General features: G+C 42.4%; 1 protein-coding gene across 2 annotated transcripts; it reads right to left on the bottom strand.

Annotated features, from left to right (window-relative positions):
- RAB3A (RAB3A, member RAS oncogene family) lies at nucleotides 1–21,314 on the bottom strand. 2 transcript variants are annotated; one of them, XM_081934204.1, is made up of 6 exons: nucleotides 21,201–21,276; nucleotides 17,726–17,762; nucleotides 10,161–10,388; nucleotides 6,650–6,768; nucleotides 4,030–4,154; nucleotides 1–2,342 (listed from the first exon to the last, which is right to left on the bottom strand). In XM_081934204.1, the coding sequence occupies exons 3-6, from the start codon at nucleotides 10,386–10,388 to the stop codon at nucleotides 2,152–2,154; spliced, it is 663 nt and encodes a 220-aa protein (XP_081790330.1). In that variant the 5' UTR covers nucleotides 17,726–17,762; nucleotides 21,201–21,276; the 3' UTR covers nucleotides 1–2,151. The 2 variants fall into 2 exon arrangements, with proteins under 2 accessions (XP_081790330.1, XP_081790329.1); XM_081934203.1 differs by lacking the exon at nucleotides 17,726–17,762 and having other exon boundaries at nucleotides 21,201–21,314.
- Between the last annotated feature and the right edge of the window lie 908 nt (nucleotides 21,315–22,222).

The raw sequence follows: 22,222 nt of genomic DNA, 5'->3' as shown, positions 1-22,222 counted from the left end.
TTTTGTGATTAGCCATTTTATTTCTTCACAATATCTCCTTAGTACAGTGATTTTTGTTTGCTCGTTTTAGGAAATTATTTATTTTGACACTTCTGACAGGTTTTGTTTTGTTTTTTTAAATACAGTACAGTATATATTTTTTCCATTAAAGTAAACTTCAAAAAGAGAGAAAGAAAGAGAGAGAGGGAGAGAGAGAGAGAGAGAGAGAGAGAGAGGGAGGGAGAAAGAGAGAGAGATGGAGAGAGAGGGAGAGGGGGGGGGCTGATGGTGTCCAAGAATTTGTAAAACAAACGTATAGAACTTCATTGAAAAATAAATTAAGGATAGCAATGGGGAAGGGGAATAGTACTGGTAAGGAGTAAGGTAACAGTGGCTGTTGACAGAATTCAACCCCCACCTGCCCCAGTCCGTTCTAGGGAAAAAGGATGCTGGACTGACGGGAACGTATGACATCAGGTTCAACTTAACCCCTGCAAACTCAGGTCTGTTTAGGAAAGGAAAGCAGTGGAGAAACCATTCCAAAATGACAAAGAACCCTTTGACTTTCTCGTGTGGTTTTTAGATCAGCCAAGATGGGTTTTCCAGCTGCCTCTCCGCCTTTCTCCTCTTAAATAAATACCTAGTTCTGTGAAAACCCGTCAGGTAGGGTGACTTATTTTAAAAATAACAAACTAAAAACACCAACACAAATCACGACACAGCAATGAAAGGTCCATACACACATAACATCACCAGCTACTTCTATTTACACGGAACTGGAGAGATTGCTCTTTTTTTTTTTTCGTTTTCGTTTTCTGTACACCGAGGAAGACGGGAAGAGGAGCAAGCAGGTTATCTAGACACTGGGCAAGGTGAAAGTGGGAGAACCGTCTTCTGCAGGGCAACTGAAAGGAAGCAGGACTTCTCCAATCTACTTTCACCTTCATTGACGCCGGGCAGGTGACGAGCTTCACTACATGTAGCCCAAAGGCCACCTCTTTGCTATGCTTTGCTATTCCAATTTAGCCCTGTCTTTCTCAAGGAGAGAAGCTGCAAAAATCTGGGTGTGGACTAGGCCGCTGCAGGTAGCAGAGCAAGCACACCCTTACAATTCCTAGCTGGTGGAGCAAAAGGATCTACTCTATTGTTTCTCCAAATATGGTCATCTTCTAAATACAGGAAAGCCTTCTTCCTCTTCTACCTGAATGGAAAAAAAGGATCTACCCGTGCAAGCCTCTTCTTGCTAACTGACCAGGTTCAACTAGACCTAGAGTGATCGTAATGCCTCAGAATCCAGCGTGATAAGATCTACAGTTTTAAGTTGGAAATTCCTGCCGTTCTGTGAAGAAAGGTATTCACCTTAAAACCTATGATTTTCACTCATGGTAGAGGATGAACAGCATGCAAGAAGAGGGCATGAACTGGAGCTAAACAAGAGGGAGCATTGAGGTTAATTAACCTCACTTCGCAGCATTACAAAAACCGAGCCCAATTCAGACCTGGTAATGGGATAGTTCCCAGATAGCTCTGTTTGCCTGAACAATATTATTTTTTTCTCTACAGCCCATGATCAGCGGTCTGGAGGAAAGAGACAGATGCTTCTGACAGATATATATATATATTTCCTTCCTGTGAAGACACAGCCAGATCCCCTTTGATTCTCGGGATGTTGTCTATTTGTGTCCATACTGAGTGCAGAAAAATGCAGTGGGATCATGGCGCTTACGAAGCAGGGAGAGGGGGAAGGATGTTCAAAGGTGTCAATGGAAACATTATAAATATATAAATAAATAAAACCCCACTAAGAACAGTTAAAAGTTCTGGCGTTGCCCCCGCCCCTTTTTTCAAGCTCATCAACTTGGACCCCAGGGAGGGGAAGGGGGGCGCGTACAGGAAGATAGAGCTTCTATCCACCCAAAGATTAAAGGGAGTAACTTTTGAAGCATTCAAAGGCCCACACAGAGAGGTGGAGAAGCTCTGGGTTTGAGTCTCGACCACCCACCCCAAAAGGATAAGCAATGGGATAGCTAAATGGTATGTGTGTGTGTTGGTGGCGGTAGGGAAGACAGAGAGCACAAACTGTCAAGAATCTAGGGGCTCTGGTTACTGCAAGACATGAGGCAGGCAAGATGGGTGGGACAGGTAAAGTCAGGGCATCCACACCAAAGTCTTTTAACAGGCACAATCCTGGTGGGGGGGAGCTTGTTGATCGGTCAGTTGTGGGCCCTGCTTGGCACCGGTCACAGCTGGATCAGCTGCATCCAGTGACTCGGACATCTTTTCGCAAATGATGTCGACCAAACGTTCAAAGGTTTGCTTCACGTTAATGTTGTCCTTCGCGCTGGCCTCGAAGAACTCAAATCCTGGAGGAAGGGAAAAGACAAAATACAAAAAAAAAAATGCATGTACAGGTACAGGAAAGAGAAACACAGGAGACTCAAAAGGCCTCGAGGAAAATCAAGGACCAATTATTTCCAAGAGGAGTAAACAAAAATAAGAAAGCCATCAGCAAACAATGGAATGGTTTACCAGAGAACAGTGTATATTTTGTTAAGAACAAGTTTTGCCAAACTAGCCTTACCCTTTTTATCAACTTAGTAACTTTGTTGGTAGACTGTGTGAATGATGTAGATATATAATATATCTTGATTTCAGCAAAGCACTGAGAAATTAACTCATAACTTGTTTTTATTAACCAGCTTGTTAAGAGTAAGCTGAATACACAAATGACTCAAAATCACATTGGAGAGTTCTTATAGATTTATTGAACCAGAGAGATTTGTCTAATAACACAACTAAGCTTCAGTCCTAAGCTTTATACTCATCATCTTTAATTCATGATTAGGATGAAGGGGCAGGAAAAAATAATTACCACATTTTTCGGATTATAAAATGCACCTTTTCCCCTCAAAAAAGAGGCTGAAAATCTGGGTGTGTCTTATACACTGAATACAGCATTTTTTGCCTCCTGAAACGCCTCCCCCTTCACCAAAATGGCCGTGCATATCTTTTAGAAGGCTTTCAGAGAGCTCCTGGGGGCTGGGGAGGGCAGAAATGAGCAAAAAACAGGCCGTGTTTTACTCAATTTTCCTCCCCTATCCTATCCCCTTCCCTCCCTCAGGCTTGCCTCACAGAAACTTCTCCTATTCTATCCTCTTCTCTCCCTCAGGCTTGCCCCACAGAAGTCTCCCCTATCCTAACCCCTTCTCTCCCTCAGCCTTGCCCCACGGAATCGCCCCCATCCTACCCCCTTCTCTCTGTCAGGGTTGCCCCATTGATCCTCTCCAAACTCCCAGCCTGCAGGCTGAATGAGTCACACATTGGCCACACCCAAGGAACAGTTGGAACAGAGATATTTTCAGGTGAGGAAGGGGAGTAGAACTCCTTAGCATCAGAGCATATTAATAATAATGTAAGAAATAGTAATGATCTAATGGTCATTTAGAAAAACCCTTTCTAAGTGAGCACCTAGAAACCAAGAGGAGCCTACGTGCCACATTTCAAGTTTGTAGCCTGCACGGTTCTGGAGATTTCATGATCGTGGTATGAGTGGTTTTCACTTTTATATATATGAATAAGAATCCAGCCACAAATAGGTCTTGAAAGCAACAGTGTCAACTAATAATTTAAAGACAATTTCAAACATTTCAAAATCTCTTTTAGATGATATCCCATTTATTCCCTGTACTTCCTCTGTTAATTTATCTAATCTCCTCTTAAAGTTATCTCAGCAACCAACCTTAGAAATGATTGACAGATGTTGTTTTTTTAATCCTGAACCTGCATCTAATCCATTTAATAACAGCTTCCTTTCTAAGGTTCCAAAAAGATTAGCCACCTACTTTTTTCTATACAATGTGCATATATTATGCAAATATATCTCTTATATAAATCTGTTTTGCATAATTTATTTAACACACACTAGCTATATAAAGCTCTAAAGCCCATTTTTTCCTTGAGGCCAAAAGACTTGAAATTCCACTTCTGTATGACTTATCAAACTCATCTTTATAGCTCAAATACACATCATTCCAATTGTTGTTCCCTTACCCAAGTGCTCAGCAAGCTGACGTCCTCGCTCTGATGACACAACCCTCTCATCTTCCATGTCACACTTGTTGCCCACCAACAGCACCTGGGCATTATCCCACGAGTAGGTTTTGATCTGAGTTGACCTGAAGTAAACATTGGAGAGACAAGCTCAGTCATATTTGGCCAGTACTTCTTAACATGGAGGGAAAAACAAGAGTGTATTTCAGCTGTACTCATAAAAGTCATCAAAAGCATGTTTGTCCCAGGCGGAAAATGTCCATAGTCAGGCAAGTGTTTTTTTGGGATCCAATAAAATGTCACAAATGAGTGTGCAAAGTTTTAGAGTTCTGGAGAAGTCTTCATGAGGCACAATAAAAATAAGATACAGAAGAAGCAAAGAAAGTCTAAAAAATAATGACAGATTTTATTTTCCTGGGCTCCAAGATCACCGCAAACTGCAGCCAAGAAATTAAAAGATGCTTGCTCCTGGGGAGGAAAGCTATGGAAAATCTAGACAGCATACTAAAAAACAGACACATCGCCCTGCCAACAAAAGTGCACATAGTCAAGGTGATGGTTTTCCCAGTTGCAATGTTTGGCTGTGAAGTTTGGACCATAAGAAAGGCTGAGCATCAAAGAATTGAGGCCTTTGAACTATGGTGCTGGAGAAGACCTCTGCGAGTCCTTGGACTGCAAGGCGATCAAACCGGTCAGTTTTAGAAGAGATCAACCCTGACTGCTCTTTAGAAGGCCAGATCCTGAAGATGAAACTCAAATGCTTTGGCCACCTAATGAGAAGGGAGGACTCACTGGAAAAGAGCCTAATACCGGGAAGGACTGAGAGCAAAAGAAGAAGGGGACGACAGAGAATGAGGTGGCTGGATGGAATCACCGAAGCAGTAGGCGTGAGCTTGAATGGACTCCAGAGGATGGTAGAAGACAGGAAGGCCTGGAGGAACATTGTCCATGGGGTTGCAATGGGTCGGATACGACTTCGCAACTAACAACAAATTTTATGTCATTTCGTTGGACCTAATACAGGTATCTTCTACCTAGGGATTCATCATGAAAATATGTTACTGAAACTTCTGCTCAATCAACAGGAATGCAATGAAAAAAATACCGCCATTCCTTGTTTAGCAACTGCCTTGGACAGCAATCATTTGCAATAGCAATAGCACTTTTGACTTATATACCGCTTCACAGTGCTTTACAGCACTCTCTGAGTGGTTTACAAATGTCAGATTATTGCCCCCAACAATCTGGCTCCTCATTTTACCAACCTCGGAAGGATGGAAAGGTGAGTCAACCTTGAGGCCTGTCAGGATTGAACTCTTGGCTGTGGGCTGAGTTAGCCTGCAATGTTGCATTGTAACCACTGCGTCACGACGGCTCAATTTGGAGGTATGACAGTGGCAAAAAGTAACTTTGCAACCAATGCCCATATATATAACCTTCAAGGATCTCTCAGTCACCTGTTCACCATTACAGTCATGATCTTTTGCCTGTTTTTCCCCCCTCAAAGAAAAGAGAGATTGTGTCAGCAAGGTATCTCTTCCTGAGCTGCTTTCTTCAGAAGCATATTACTCCCCTAGAAAATACTCACCCCAAGTTAACATGCTCAGCTCTCTGACCTTAATTAATTGATTAAAACTCTGGACTGGCTCCCAAATGCTGCCTCTAACTGACAAGGCCCTAATCAATTTCACACTGAATATTTGTTTTTGCCTCTTAAGCATTTGGCTGCACACAGACCCCGCGCACTAGGCAGACAGCCAGTGTTAGCGCATTCCTTTCATTGTGTGTTCCTGCGTATTTTCTTATAACCCTTTCCTCCCCAATGAATGTAACAACAAATATTAATCTTCTTGCTAATTAACCCAGCATTAGGGAATGCATTGGGGAATGATTCTCGATGAATCAGAAATCTTTGCTACCATTTGGGCTCACCTGGGTGTTTGGGGTCATAGCCTTCTGACATGATAAAAAGCAAAGGAAAGTTTAAGGAAACTCATAAGCACAGTTGCAGTTTTACTTAGCAACCACTTCCCTTAATGACCGAATTACTGGTTCCAATTGCAGTTGCTAAACAAAGACTATCTCTAATGAGCATTTAAGGCATTTTATACTTTTCTATTCTGTCCTACCTAAATTGCATAAGAATAGAGAGCAAATGTAACCACAAGACTTCCTTAGAAAGATGTAAGTAACTCAGAAAGAAAGCCAGTTTGGCCTAGTGGTTACGGAACCAGGCTGGAAAGCAGGAGATCATGAGTTCTAGTCCCGCCTTAGCCCTGAAAGCCGGTTCGGTGACTGTGGGCCAGTCCCTCTCTTTCAGCCCAACCCACTTTACAGGGTTGTTGTTCTAGGGAAAATAGAAGAAGAAAAGTGTGTTGGCTATGTTCACTGCCTTGAGTTATTTGTAAAAATAATAAAGATGGCATGCAAGTAAAAAATAAACTTTTTTGGTGCTTGCATATAAAGCAATAAGTAAACATACTGAAAATGTCAATTTGATCCATGGGTTGCTCAAATATCAGCTGCATTTGTTCAAAAGAATCCTTGGAGAACATTTAAATACTAAAATTATTATAAGTTTCAGAATTAATTACAGCTAGTCATAATAACTTTGACTCACCAATCTTGGACAGCATTGAAGGACTCTTCATTGGTGATGTCATACATCAAAATGAAACCCATTGCCCCTCGATAATAGGCAGTGGTGATAGTCCGGTATCGTTCCTGCCCTGCTGTATCCTAAAAAAAAAACCACAAAAATGAATTTGAAGTACTTTTTATAGCATTTACAAGTATCCTTTGGAATTACAATACTCTATATCCGTGATGGCGAACCTATGGCACGCGTGCTGCAAGTGGCACGCGGAGCCATTTGTCAGGGCACGCAAGGCGCTGCCCTGTCAGCTGGCCAGCGCGAATGCGCACGCTGGCCAGCTGAGTTCACCTTTTTTAAAGCCATTTTTCGCCCTCCCCAGGCTCCAGAGGCTTTATAGGAGCCTGGGGAGGGCGAAAAGAGCCTCCCTCGCCCCCCCCGGAGGCTTCAGGGACCGTCCGGAGGCTTCCCTGAAGCCTTCAGAACGCTTAAAACCACCCTCCGAGCAAACCGGAAGTGACATCCGGGTTGCTTGGAGGGTCATTTTAAGCGTTCCGAAGGCTTCAGGGACCTTCCGGAGGCTTCCCTGACGCCTTCGGAGCGCTTAAAACGACCCTCCGAGCAAACCGGAAGTCACTTCCGGTTTGGTTGGAGGGTCGTTTTAAGCGCCGGACAGTCCCTGAAGCCTCCGGAGGGCCTCCGGGGGGGGGGGGGGAGGCTCTTTTTGCCCTCCCCAGGTTCCTATAAAGCCTCTGGACCCTGGGGAGGGCGAAAAAAGCATGTAAAAATGGGGGGCTTGCGTGTTGTGCGCGCATGCGCACTGGGGCTCGCGCGTTGCATTATGGGTGCAGCACACCCGCACACGACCCCCCTGCGCTCCCCCCACTTGTGGCACGTGAGCCAAAAAAGGTTCGCCATCACTGCTCTATATCAATGTTTCCCAATATTGGCAAATTGAAGGTGTGTGGACTTCAGCTCCCAGAATTCTCAGTTACAGCTATGGAGTTCTGGGAGTTAAAATACCTGGAAATTACCAAGGTTGGGAAACCCTACGCTAAATCCTTTCCCCTAATTGTGATCAGTTATTATACGAGGAATATTTCTTGTGATGGTAATTAAAACTCAAGCATTTTAGGCTTTAATATTGCTGCTTTTGTGTTCTCCCTGTTTCTGCCTCTGTCTCTCCCTCCCTCCCTCCCTGATGGACAATCTGTGACTGGGTTGAATTTATTTTAAACTTCACCTTCCGAAGCTATAGCACAGTTTACCGAATGCCAGTGTTGTCATGCAGAGTGGTAATATCAAAACATCAAAATTTCCAGTCCACATTAGGAGAGTTTGGGGAGATGATATTACTTCAAGGACAAAACTGTGTGCCTTTTAGAAGCTGAATATACTTTATTTATTTTCACTAAAAATGGGGGAAACTGAATTTCAGAAAATTAATAGTTTGGCTGCCAAATACTGGCCCTACTTGAGGCTGAAAAAAAGATGCTGGGTGCCTATATGCACCTCATGGATCACCACTGCTAGTCTAGAAACACTTCAGTAAATTAGTTATATTATCAAAAAAAACATCACTTTGTTGTACTTTGTAAGAAATTGTACTTTGGCTTCATAATAAACTGATTTTATAATGAGGAGACATTTATCAAATGTCATCATGGCCAAAGTATACTTTTGTTTTCCAAAAAAGATGTTTTTTTTAAAAAAAATGTTTAAATTCATTAGCCATCCAACTCCAGTGGACTCAAAACTTTCAGAGTGTTTTGTAATCCTTGTAGGAGCATTGAAAGGAAACCCAATATTATCTATTATCTGAACCTTAATGTAATGGTATGTAGGAATGACCTTGAGGGAAGGAGGAAAAGAGATACTGATCAGATAGGAGAGGGGAGGAACCTACAGATACTTAACCTTCAGAGAAAGAAATTTAGGAAGGACTTGTCCTAATTGGTCAGGCTTAAAAAGAGACAGTGATTTGTAATTTCAGCATTGTAAGATTCTATTAAAGAAGTCTTACAATAAAGTAGAATTAGCTCCTCTGGTGTCAGGCCCAAGCCCAAACACAAGACAGTAAGAGCCAACCAAGTTCAATCCTTTATTTGCTTACACCTAATAGACAGAATCTTGCCAAACTAAAGCTATAAATTTCTCAACTACTAAATAGTAATAGCAATAACACTTAGACTTATATACCGCTTCACAGTGCTTTACAGCCCTCTCTAAGCAGTTTACAGAGTCAGCATATTGTCCCCAACAATCTGGGCCCTCATTTACTAATCTTGCAAGGATGGAAGGCTGAGTCAACCATAAGTTGGTGACAATCGACCTTGGAAGGATGGAAGGCTGAGTCAACCTTGAATTGGTGAGAATCGAATTAGCTTGCAATACTGCATTACCCACTGAGCCACCACCTAGAATCTCTCAGGCTCTTTATCCTGAGAGATTCTAGGGTGTGGTTACCTTGAACCAGGGGTGAAATTCAGCACGTTGAGACAGGTTCTGGAGAACCAGCAAATACTACCTCTGGCTGGCCCCAGAGTGGGATCAGAATGGGATTTTGCAGTATCCTTCCCCTGCCATGCCCACCAAGCCATGCCCACAGAACCGGCAGTAAAAAAAATTAAATTTCACCACTACCCTGAACCTCTTATCTCCTCCACAGCCAGCTCAGGACTGCTCGGTTTCTTGATCTATGTTTTTCTCTCTGGGAAAGCTCTGAGTGGACTAAGTCCTCTCCTCCTGCAAGTGCACATTCTTTCACATATGATCATGTTTCTTATCTGCTTTACCTGGAAAGGCTGACACTTACTTGTACAAAAATGGAGCACCACTCCAATTATATTTATATTATTTAATCCAGCTGGCAGGGTCTTTGACCACTTCAAGCTCTTTCCCAGCCATGCCAGGGACCCACAACCTTCTGCTGGCAGTATATTTTCTCTCAGAAAGCAATTTATTCTGGTAACCCTTGCAAGCAATCCTGCAAGGCAGTTTTTCTCAACTTTAAGACATGCGGACCTAAACTCCCAGATTTCCCCAGCCAGCATAGGGAATTCAGGAGTTAAAGTCAGGGGTGGGATTTAGCAGTTTGGGCGAACCGGTTGTTATGATTTTGCACAGATTTTGCGCAGTTCGGAAAACTGGTAAAATCGACCACCGGCTGCTGCTTCTCTGTGCTGTGCGCTTTCCAGATGGAACTTAGAGGAAAGCGGCGGCTCACAGCTCCTAAATTGTACAAGAGACACTCTCTCTCCCAGCAAAGGCAGGAGCGGAGAGAAGCAGCCGCTGCCCCGGATAGCAGAGATGGAGTGGAGCAGGCCCTGAAAGGCTGCTCGGTTAAACCTCGCCGCGTGGTGGAAGCTGTGCATGTACGGAAGCCGTGCATATGCACATACGTGCGCACTCACATTTTCGGTGAACCAGTTGTTAAATGGGTTGAATCCCACCACTGGTTGAAGTCCGCATGTCTTAAAGTTGCTACGGGTTGAGAAGCACCGCTACAAGGCAAGACAGAGTCCCCTTGCCTCCTTACCCAGATCTGCAGTTTGATGCGCTTGTCATTGCGATAGATGGTTTTCACTTTGAAGTCAATGCCAACGGTGCTGACAAAAGCCGGAGTGAAGGAGTCATCGGCGTACCGGAAGAGGAAGGAAGTCTTCCCAACACTGCTATTGCCAATGATCAGGATCTTGAACATGTAGTCAAAGTTCTGGTCTGAGGATTCCTTCTGGCCATAGCGAGGGTCTGTTGCAGAAGCCATCTGGGGAAAAATTGGAGGAGGAAGTAGGAAAAGGATTGGGCACAAAAACACCACCCAATTTGCAATTTCAGAAGAAAACCACATCCTCTGATCCTTTAATGACAGATCCCCAAGACTCTTTAAGGTTACCATATTTTTCGGAGTATAAGATGCACTGGAGTATAAGGCGCACCAAGATTTTGAAGAGGCAATTTTTTTAAAAAAATTGCACTCTGCAGACCTCCCAAAAATTGCCCGTTTTTTGCGAAAATGGCTCCAGTTTTTTTTTTAAAAAGGGCATGAATAGCCTTTAGGAGGCTTGTAGAGTGCTGCTGGAGGGTGTCCCCCCAAAACGAGCAAAAACAGCCCTTTTTTCGCTCACTTTTGCCCTCCCCAGCTCCCAGGAGCACTCTGGAAGTCTCCTAAAGGCTATGCAAGGTCATTTTGGTGAAGGGGGCGGGGTTTCAGGAGACAAAAAATGCTGCATTCAGTGTATAAGACCCACCCAGATTTTCAGCCTCTTTTTTGAGGGAAAAAGGTGCGTCTTATACTCCGAAAAACACGGTATTTTCTTCTCAAGTTATTGCTCAAGCTATTTATGGACTCTGTCTGAACTTTAGCCCCCCACAGACTTTTAAAAACATTTAAAAGAAAAATCCCTGCTAATTTTCTTAAAGTACTTTTGATAAGTATCCTCGACATTCAACAATGTTATTTATTTATCTTGTTATTTTACATATATAGGCCTATTTAACATTGTAACTTAGATTGAGCTAAAAGTGTATAACAGATAGTCCTCGACTTACAACTAAAATTGGGACCAGACTCCCCATTGGGGTTGTTAAGTGAGTTGTGCCTGATTTTAACACCTTTTTTTGGCCATGTTTGTTAAGTGAATCACTGCAGTTCTTAAGTGAATCAAGTGGTCATTAAGTGAATCCAGCTTCCCCTATTGGCCTTTAGGAAACCAATTAGGAAGGTTGCAATGGATCATGTGACTCTAGGATGCTGCAACCATTCTAAATGCAGGCTGGTTGCCAAGTGATCGCATTTTGATCATGCCACTCTGGAGATGCTGCAACTGTTTTAATTTAAGGACCAGTGCAACTTCAAACGTTTGCCGAATGAATGGCTGTAAGTCAAAGACTACCCATACAGTATTTTAGTGGTACATGGGGACAGGGATTAAAATACAGCAGTTGAGGCATTATGATTCAAGCCAAACAAGAGAGGTTGGATATTGCAGTGCTACCCCCCCCCTCCCCCGGCATATTTTGACACTTTTGATCAAAAGCGTAACAGTTCATAATCCTTATGGAAGTTTACAAATAGGATACACTAACAAACTAGGCAGAGAACTCTCTTCTCCATTATGGACTATTGATAAAGTGGTTTCATTTACTGAACAGTTTGTTGCAATTTGATTTATTAAAGAGTCTTTCTTTTCTTTCTTTTATAATTTTGCATTATAAATTGTTTTTGCTTATAACACAACATATGGTACAACCCCCCCTGGTATTTTATGGCTGTTTGGAATTAAGAACCAAGTTCTAATGAGTTCAGATAACTGGTTCATGACACATTGTAGATGCTTATAAATTCAGAGTTTATATATATATTTTAAAAGGCTACTCCCACCATTTTTCCTTGGTTCTATCGCGATATCCAACCAAACAGTTATTACATTTAAATCCACCAGAGATCGCAGTAATTTCTCATATACGTATGGCCTAGACCAGAGCTTCTCAACCTTGGCAACATTAAAATGTGTAGACTTCAACTCCCATAATTCCTCAGACAGCATGCTAAAATACACACAGCTTAAAGTCGCCAATTTGAGAAACATTGTTCTAGAACAGGGGTGTCAAACTGGTGGCCTGTGGGCCGGATGCACCGCACGCAGGCCACACCCACCGCAGCTCCGTGACGGGGGAAAAAACGGTGCGAAATGTCATGTGACGATGTGATGCAGCGAGTTGGACACCCGTGTTCTAGAATCAGGCCTAGTTGGCTTTGGCAAGCTGTACTGTATAAACACACCTTTATTTTCTTATCACAGAATATACACAGTGTACCACCAAAGGTAAATATACAATCAAATTTGTACCCTTTCTCCCCCCTATCAGGAGGCTGTGAGTTTGATCCTAGGTAGAGGCAGCTATTTCTCTCTCTGGGCACAATGAGAATATATCTGCTGAACAAAACTTTGCATTGGCGACAGGAAGGGCATCTGGCCAGTAAACACTCAGCTCCATTCAGTTATCCAGACTCCATCCCGCATGGGAATATGGGGTTGTTAAATGAAGATGATGAATGAAAATCATGGCATAGACCATCAGCCAGTTTTGCTGCAGAATTGTATTGATATTGGATCAGCATTTGGTCCATGAGTTATTCAAACTGATGCAACTCATCAACTGGAACTTAATACTTAAATCAGTTATAATATAATAGTAGAGTTGGAAGGGACCTTGGAGTCCAAACCCCTGCCTAGGCAGGAAACCCTATACCGTTTCAGACAAATAGCTATCCAACATCTTCTTAAAGACTTCCAGTGTTGGGGCATTCGCAACTTCTGGAGGCAACTTCTGTTCCACTGATTAATTGTTCTAACTGTCAGGAAATTTCTCCTCAGTTCTAAGTTGCTTCTCTCCTTGATTAGTTTCCACCCATTGCTTCTTGTCCTGCCATCTGGTGCTTTGGAGAATAGCTTGACTCCCTCTTCTTTATGGCAACCCCTGAGTTATTGGAACACTGCTATCATGTCTCCCCTAGTCCTCCTTTCTCTTAAGCTAAAGTTAACATGCATTGCTTTCCTTAACTGGTACCATCACTGTTGGTGACATAGATTCCATCTTGGAATGGTGCCTTTTGGGTAAGAGAGTCATTTTACAGCGCTCCTGTCTCTGAAAGGTCAACTAAGCCACATAAATGGAAAAATTTCCACGGAGCATCAACAACTTTTTCCCCCCTTGGTGTCCAAAGGCTTGCAGAACAGATTATTTAAACGTGCATTGTGTTGGTTTTATTCATTATTTAAAAGCACGCTGACTGCTATTATTAAACTGAATGCACTTTATTTCTGTTTCATCTGTGCAGCTGAGACCACAGAGTTGGCCATTTTCTTAGCACTGAGCAATCGTTCCAGCCATGTCCACAGAAAAAGATGTAAAATTGAAAAAAACGCCAACCTAACGTTGCAAGCTTCTTGCCCTTGTTACACCACCCAAAGAGCTAAAAGCTTGTTTTGTGTGGGGATATCTGATTGGGCATGGTAGCAAACAGAATGCCAGATGTAATGGGTCCATTCTGACTCATCGACAGACTTTTCTTACATGCCTGTTGACAGTGGTAACAATTATTTCAGAGGTCTACACTTCCCACAGTTCCTTGGGGAGGAATCTTTAAACCGCTTGTTCTCATATGCTGCATCCAAGATACCTTCTAATTTCATCATAGCAAATGTGCCACCCAATACAATATTTTAGCTCAGTGGTTTCTCAACCTCTGATCCATGGGCCTCTGAGGGGGCTGCAATGTCATCACAGGGGGTCCACAAAGGCTTTAAAAATGTTATGATTTGCATCTTAAGTCTTGGGGGTCCGTGGCCATGGTCCGTGGTCACAAAAGGTACTTAAGGAGGGTTCATGGTGAAGAAAAGGTCACACGCCACTGTATTCGCTAATTAAACAGCCCATGGTTTACTTGCATTACACAAAGCAAAGGATGGGGTTGGAATAATTCCTAGAGCCTAAGAAGGATTTAGCTGGATTCCTCTCACATCTTCTTAGAAGCCAATCTCAAATACGGGTTTTAGCTACAGCTAAACAGATCTCTGTTTTGTGCAGCAGGGAACTGCTAAGCAATGCTTGGTGGTAGCAGTAGGAAAGCGGTCTCCATTTTGGCTCTGAGTCAGCTGTGTTTTTGCCCACTGAGTTCTTTATAGCAGATGCTCCCAGGATGAATGCCTCATCCTTGGCTTTGGGTGTTCAGCGATGAAAAAGACAAATCCAAAAGGATAACAAGAAAACGAGATTAAAGAGGAGCTCAGAACTCAGGGCGTTCTATTGATCAATGCAAAATTGAATTTTAGAGGTACACTTTCTGTCTTGTTTCATCAAAGGGGGGGGGGGATGTGGGAGGCCCAGTTATAGCAAAGCAGCCCTAAGATTGCTGGCTACTCCTTTTGCCCTTTGCTTGGTCTCTAGTGACATATAAAACTGAGTCAAATAACTGGATTGGAAGATTTTTGGAAATTAAAAATGTATTGATTCTTCTGTCACCTTGGCTCACTGTTAAATTTTAATCTGGCGGTGAATTTTTTTTCAATGCAGGTCTCTCTTTCCTTCTATTTGTTACACCCATTGCAATGCAGGGGTGACTCAGGGTATGATTTAAAAAGGTCAGTGTGGCATACATTTAAAAAAAACAGATGGATTGCACCATTATGGCCAGCATTTTGACTGTTTTTAACCATACCCTATGGGCACCTCAGATGCTATGTATGTTGATCTCTACAACACACAGGGAATACATGCGTAACTTTTCATTAAATGCTTTTTGAAAGCATTTTAAAAGGAAGCCTCAGTTTTGACTTCTGCAGAACGGGAGTTAGAGTGCTCCTAAATTATGCACAGGGAATGTTCTGTTTCTGAAAAGCTGTTATTTCAAGATGGCTTGAATCCAATCTTATATGATCTACTTTTTATGAAATTGGAATTCTAGCATTTTACCAATGGCCACCAAATTGGCAAGCATTCTTCTGCATTAAAGAAGATTGCAATTCTTTGCTTATCTGGCTGGAAGTAATTCCCAAATAAAATGGTGCTGAGGCTATTCCAAGGAAAGAAGCAATGATTGCACTGTATCTGATTCTGAGTCTGTATTCCGGTTTGGGAATTAAAACACCTAGACAACAGGGAATTTTAGCAAAAGGGGAGGGCAGAACTGATAAAGTCTTGAGTTACATTCTTCCAGAATGATATGAGTGCTAAGGTGCCATCAGCCTAAAAGTCCATCCAATCCAGTATTGTGCTTCAAAACAGGGGCAGGTATTTTGGGAAGCATGCAATTACAATCAGGAGGCAAGTCAGTTGGGGAAGCCGGATTCGCTTAATAACCGGTGTAAAATAGTTGTAAAAATTGGGTGTGGTTGCATGATGACTTGCTTTAAATTATGACTGCAAAGACTTACAATGTGAATTCTGGTCCCAATTATGGTTGTAAGTTGAGGAGTACCTGTACTAAGTCTCAAAGATATCACCTACCAATGCAAAAGAAAGGACCAATAAATCAAACATCCTTTATAAGAATATTAGCAGATAAAAGGATGACCAATCAGTGGATTGCACTGATTGGTCATCCTTTTATGTGCTAATATTCTTATATTAGCAGTTATTCAGGGATTCATTCCTTGGCTGCATAACTCATCATTTTTCACCAATACTCAGAACAAAGGCATGTAGACATACAGCCACTATTTATTACTGCTGTTTCTAAGAACCAAGTGGGAAGAATTCATTTTAATCAGCTCATGAGGAACCCATTGCATTTCCAAATTTAGTGCTTCCCCCATCTCATATCTTTCCTACCTCTCTCTTAAGAAAATATGACTCTTGACCTCTCTCCCTACAGTATCACTGAAGAGATGCTGGAAACAAGGTGTATCCTTGTTCTGCTTTGCATCCAAATCTTTAACAGTTAATAGAAATAAAGACAAGGGGAAAGCTAACTCTGGCTCGTAAAAGACAAGGAAAGAAAATATAAGTAAAGAAAGAATACCTACTGGGTTTGGAGACAAAGAGGATGGATATGAAAGGAGAGTGGGAAGAGTTAGAACCTTTATCACTAAGTAAGGCCTGGGAAAAACTCTGCTCCATCTGATTCAGTGACTTGGTTCACCAATGTACTAATTCATAATTACATTTGTTTTGATCTTAGCATGTTTGTAAACCATGGCTTGTGATGAAACTTGGCTAACTCATCCTCATCTTCTTCTTTTAACGACCCCATAATTCCTTGCATTTTGGGAGTCTGGGCAACTGAATGGAGCTGAGTGTTAACTGGCCGGATGCCCTTCCTGTCGCCAATGCGTTGCTTTGTTCAGCAGATAAAATCCCATTGTGCCCAGAGAAATATCTGCCTCTACCCAGGATCGAACTCACAGCCTTCTGATTATTGAGGTGAGAGCTGCATCTCTATCTAGGCCACCGCACCACTCATGCAACTTGGCTAATTGATATAACCAAAAAGCTAATTTAATAAACCAAGACTTTGTCCCAATGTGAGATCTCACCTTGCATTAGGTAACTTCACATGGCCCTGTTTAAATAACTCTTTTTTTTATTATAAGGATAGGGATTACATTAGAATAACTATTTTTAGAATAGCTTTTGCTCATTGGTGCTGCACATGCTGAGGTGCAAAAAATAAAATAAAATCTTAATTCATTCTCCAAATGGAACTGGTTAAGATTCTTTTTGGTCTGAAAATCAACAGAACTTGTGTCACCAATTAGTAAATACTAAATTACATGGGACATGGTTGGAGTCAATGGAAGAGATTGGGCTATATCATGTTATGCTTAACTTGGTTGTAGAAAAAGCAACAATCAATTTGGTTCATGCCGAACAAATCCTATTATGGCTTAATGTAATGTGTGAATCCAGCCACTATGTTCGTGTTGGAAAACTGCCTGTTTATAGGCTGTGATTATAGATAATCCTCAACTTACAACCACAATTGGGACTGATAATTCTGTTGCTAAACAAAGCAGTCATTCAGTGAGTTATTTTTGCCATGATTGTTAAACAAATCTCCGTGGCTGTTAAGTGTTAACAACTGTTAAGCAAATCCGTTTCCCCCATTAACTTAGCTTGTTGGAAGCCAGCTGGGAAGGTCACAAATGCAACCACTTGATGCCAGGAAGCTGCAACCATTGTAAATACATGATGGTTGCCAAGCACTCAAATTCTGATCACATGACCAGGAGGATGCTACAACAGTGTTAGGATGTAAGTCGCTTTTTTCAGTGCCATTATAACTTTGAATGGTTTCTAAATCAATGGTGATAAGTTGAGGACTATCTGTCTATGCACCCACATGCGTGGGATGATCTGTGAGGGGAGAGAATCAGATGCTGACATGACCATGAAATCAAAGTCTTACACTTTTTTTACACGCATCATGATTGCCCTCATGATTTTCTCTCCTGCTAGCCAAAGATGACTTTGGTTAACCAAAAATAAATAAATAAAATTCTTTGCTCTTTTGACACTAGCACATGTGCTCAAGACACCTGAAAAAGTTGAGTAGGGTGAAAATGAAATAGAAAATAGAAAATACTGATTCAATTTTACCTGTCTTGCCACGTACCTGCTCCAGAACTTCCAAGCACTAAGAAAACCAGAATGCCTAAAATGTGAAGAACTTTTGGTGCAGAATCAGACAAACCATTGAAATGCAAATGCTGTCTGTCCATGCTGCATTGTTTTCAACAGTATATGCATCTCCTTTTACAGAATCCAAGACCAGTGCAAAGGAATGCAGCTATCTTAATTTCTAGGCTTATGTCCCCAATTCCGGCCATCAAGAGGTACCTTCAACAATGTGCATTTGCCTCTGGTTGTATTCATCAATATATTTCACAAGGCCAAGTTGAGATCTATCATATGGATTCTTACAATATGCTAAGCTGGGATAGTGTTAAGTTGGTTAGATTTTTGCGGGGAGGGGGTTTATATGTTAGCAGGTGGCAGGATCTAGCAAACCTTAGTTTGTTTGGAAAGCTAAGCAAGGCTGGTTCTGGTTAATATTTGAATGGGGAATCATCTTGAACACTAAGGCCTTTGTAGCATTTGAAGACAACTTTACTATTTTGGATCAAGCCATCTTTTTTGTTTCGTTTATGATAGGCTACCTTGTAGAAACCCAGCAAGTCACTAAATAATGTAAATATGCTGCATGAACACATAAGACCCTCCTTATGTGATGTTGAGCAAGCAAGTTGGGTGGCAAATCCTGAAAACAGCATATTATATAGGCCAATGCAGATATGCAACTCTTGGTTTTCCAACATGGAAGAATATCAGCACTTTTTGAATTTGCTTGAGTATCTGCTACAGATCTAACTCAGAAGGTTTTCAGATGTCATTTCTACTTTAAACAAAATGTCAACTTGACAACAATGGTCCTCATTCACATGACAGTTGCAGGGTCTTCTTTGAAAGCTGAATCTGGCTCCAATTTTCAGGCCTACCTAGTGAATAAGAGATCTTCTAGGAGCTCTCATAAAGCATAAAAACATAAGAAGAGTCCTAGATCAGGCCAGCAGCTCATCTACTGTAATATTCTGTGCCATGAAATGCTCACAGCATAGAAAAGAAAGTGATAGCATGCCTTACATAAGGATAGCTATCTGTGATTCAGGAAGTAGTAAACAGTCATCAATTCTAGTTGCTAATAATTCCCAAAATGAATTGGCTTACATAATATTAGCTCATCAGTTGGGCTTTCAGAAACTGGGAGATCATCATGGCATCATGTGTGAGAAACATTTTCTAAATGGGTTTCCTAACATATAGGGATACCTTTCTATAGCTAACATCCCCTAACTTAATTCCTTTCTTCCTTAGGATCTAGGCCAAGAGCCTTACTAGATAAGCTCAAGATCTGACAGCAGGACAAGAAGCAATGGATGGAACCTAATCAAGGAGAGAACCAACCTAGACCAAGGTGAAATTTTCTGGCAATAAGAACAATTAACCAGTGGAATGGCTTGCCATTGCAGGTGCTTCAGCACTGGAGGTTTTTAAGAAGAAACTGGATGACCTTTGTCTGAAATGGTATAGGGTCTCCTACTTGAACCGGGGGTTGGACTAGAAGACCTCCAAGGTCCCTTCCAACTCAGTTATTTTGTTAAGATGGACTCTCCACCTCTTCCATCTCACTTTCATGCATATGCCCCAGAGGGGAAAATGTTATGCAATACATGAAAGTGGTACCTTCCAGAGGTATCCATTATCAGCACCCAATGTTTTGAGGGCGACTGCCCTAATGCAGGAATATACTTGATTCATGTTGTGTAAGTTCCTGCTTAATTTGAATCAAATGTTTTCTGCCCAACATCATATCCAATACTGGGTAGCCAATTACCCCTGTGCAAAATGTTTTGCTGGCTGTTTCCAAACATGAAAGCTCCATTTCATCGGGGCAATTCACTCTTCTCTCCATTTCATAAGTCCAAACCAGTTTTAAGGCTGTCTAAGCAAATTATCGTCATCGTAGCTTATGGCAACGTAAAAGGAAGCAGAGCAGGCCAATGTCAAGCTATTCAATCTTTTCAATATCAATCACTGGTTTGCCAGCACATCCAAGCGTGCGATGCTATCCAGCAGCAGGATCCTTTGGCCCGGCCTTATTTGCCCATGCAATGCCTTGCATAGTGAGATCAAGTTGCAAATGCTTTCATGTTGAATCAAATGCTCCCCCGTTATTGAGTATGTAAAGCGACACACACACACACCACACACCACCTTTTTGCTCTTGCTAACGGGCAGTTGTAACCATGGGCAGTAGAACATTTAGAAAGATTTGTCAAGCTAGCGGGAATAGCTGAGCGCAGCCTGGCCAGGGTAAGTTGCTCTCCTTCTGATGGAAAAAAAACCACCCCATAGTGATGATGCACCCTTCCCCCCACTGTCTTGATCTGAAGAAGCAACCCCTAATGCTGCATTGCATACAAGAGGCTGAGCCCCAGGAAAGCTGATAAATGTGTCCACCACAAGGCATTAATCATGTCGGATACCGAATTGTATTTTTTTACAGTGCTACCATAGGCTCTTTTTCCAGCTACAATGTAAGTAGATCCTTTGCCAAGAGACCACAGATGGCAACCTTCTTTCCCTTCCACACACTTCTCAATCCAATTTGGAATTAAATTGCTCAATAGACGGGCACTTTGAAGGCGCATCTTCCAAGGAGAAGTTTGCAAAGTGCTAATCCCCAAAACTTAGATGGGGGGCACCTGGGAGGGGCGAAATGAAAGGAAAGAACCACTCTATAAGTCAAGTAATTATAAAGCAGATGTTGCTGACAGATTTGCATCTGGAAGAGCCTTTGTAAAAGCTGGATGTGTGTATGTGTGGGGAGTTATTTTGCCTGGAGGGAAAGAGCTGTTATTACGAAATGTCCCCTCTTTTTCCCCTCCCAACCTCTCCCAGCCCAATCCATCTCTTGCAAGACAGGCACACCCGAATGAGGAACAGCACTTGAGCCGGAACTGGCTCCCGTTGCAACCTGCGATGCTGCCTGCCAGCCTGCCTCCTTCCCATCCCCTCCGTTCTCTCTCTCTCTCTCTTTTCCAGAGCCTCCTGTTTACCATCTGCATCACTGAAACCTCCTCCGACGAGGCCCGCGAATGAATGCCCGTCTCCCGTTTCATTCCGTGCCATCTTATTTATTTATTTTAATGTATTAAAAAAAAACCACCACCTTTTCCCTTTGGGGGGGGGGGAAAGCAGCGACATTCCTTCCACCGCCATATATTACCTTCGATTGAACGACGCTTCCCCCCGGCCCCTAAATAAACCAGCATCCCTCCCCGGTTTATTTTCTGCACCCTTCCCCCTCTCCACTTCGCGTACATGTGTCAAATGAAGGTTAACAACCTCCCCCCCCCCTTCCTTCTTCCCCGCCGCCGCTCCACCCTGGTTCAAAGCAACCGAATGAAAAAAAAGAGGCAACACAGATGAAGGGGTCATCGATCTAGGTTAGAAAAAGAGTTTTAAAAAAAAAACACGAGAGGGGGGGGGATTGCACCGGGCGCGCACTCACCCCGTGAACGCGCTTCTGGTCTCCTAGCTAATGCAGCAGCGGCGGCGGCGGCAGTGGCGCGAGGCAAGAGCACCTGCCTGCAGATCCCTGGCCAACGTCACCAGCACTCCGAAGGGGGCGGGGATATGCAGATGAGAGGGTAACATGACTTCGCGTCGGACCCTCCCCCCCTTCCTTCCTCCCCCCCCCCGGATTTCCTTGCGGGCGGGCCCGAGGAATTGTTGTCTCAGGGATTGGCGACACGTCGGTGGTTGATTAGGCGGTCACCTTTTTTTTTTTTTTAACCTCACGGACTTCTGAGTAAGCGTTGCTAAAGCCTTTGAGGTTTCCTTTTTCTCTCTCACCGAAATATAGATCCCGCCTTTATTTTGCCTCGCTTTCCCTTTAGAAGGCACTTTAGAAGGGGAAAATAAGTTGACGAATGTCAATTATTGTTAGCATGGGAAATAAAGATGTATAAACCAATAAATATAATAAAGGAAAAATTGTAAATAGGCTAATGCAGGGATGTCCAAACTTTGGAACTTTTAAGACTTGTGGACTTCGACTCCCAGAGTTCCCCAGCCAGCCATGCTGGCTGGGGAACTCTGGGAGTTGAAGTCCACAAGTCTTAAAGTTCCAAAGTTTGGATACCCGTGGGCTAATGTAAGAAGAAATTTAATTAAATGGTTTTTTTGGGGTCATACCACTATAATTACTGTTATTATATTATTTTTATTGTTATTAGCTTGTGTGTTTACTATCAACTTTTCTTTGGCTAGAAAGATGATAGATAGATAGATAGATAGATAGATGATAGATAGATAGATAGATAGATAGATAGATAGATAGAGATATAGACAGACAGACAGACAGACAGACAGACGACAGACAGGCACGCACGCGCACAGACACACACACACATATATATATAGGTTCAAATCCCAGTAAGGGTATGGCTAGCTGATGAGAGCTAATTAGCTCGAAATAGATCTATACTAGTCTCCCTTTATTGATTTATCAGTACAAATACAACATATATA

The sequence above is a fragment of the Natrix helvetica genome (assembly GCF_964273705.1).
Source record: "Natrix helvetica genome assembly, chromosome: 1".
Lineage (NCBI taxonomy): Eukaryota > Metazoa > Chordata > Lepidosauria > Squamata > Natricidae > Natrix > Natrix helvetica.
The sequence above is the reverse complement of the archived record's forward strand: the minus strand, read 5'-3'. Positions and strand labels throughout refer to the sequence as shown.

Excerpts from the sequence above, each read along its gene's own strand:
- RAB3A (XM_081934203.1), bottom strand. The coding sequence starts at position 10,388 with ATGGCTTCTGCAACAGACCCTCGCTATGGCCAGAAGGAATCCTCAGAC. Across the intron at positions 6,769-10,160 it reads GCATCAAACTGCAGATCTGG|GATACAGCAGGGCAGGAACG; the intron begins GTAAGGAGGCAA and ends TTTTTTTTTTAG. Across the intron at positions 4,155-6,649 it reads TTCAATGCTGTCCAAGATTG|GTCAACTCAGATCAAAACCT; the intron begins GTGAGTCAAAGT and ends TGTTTACTTCAG.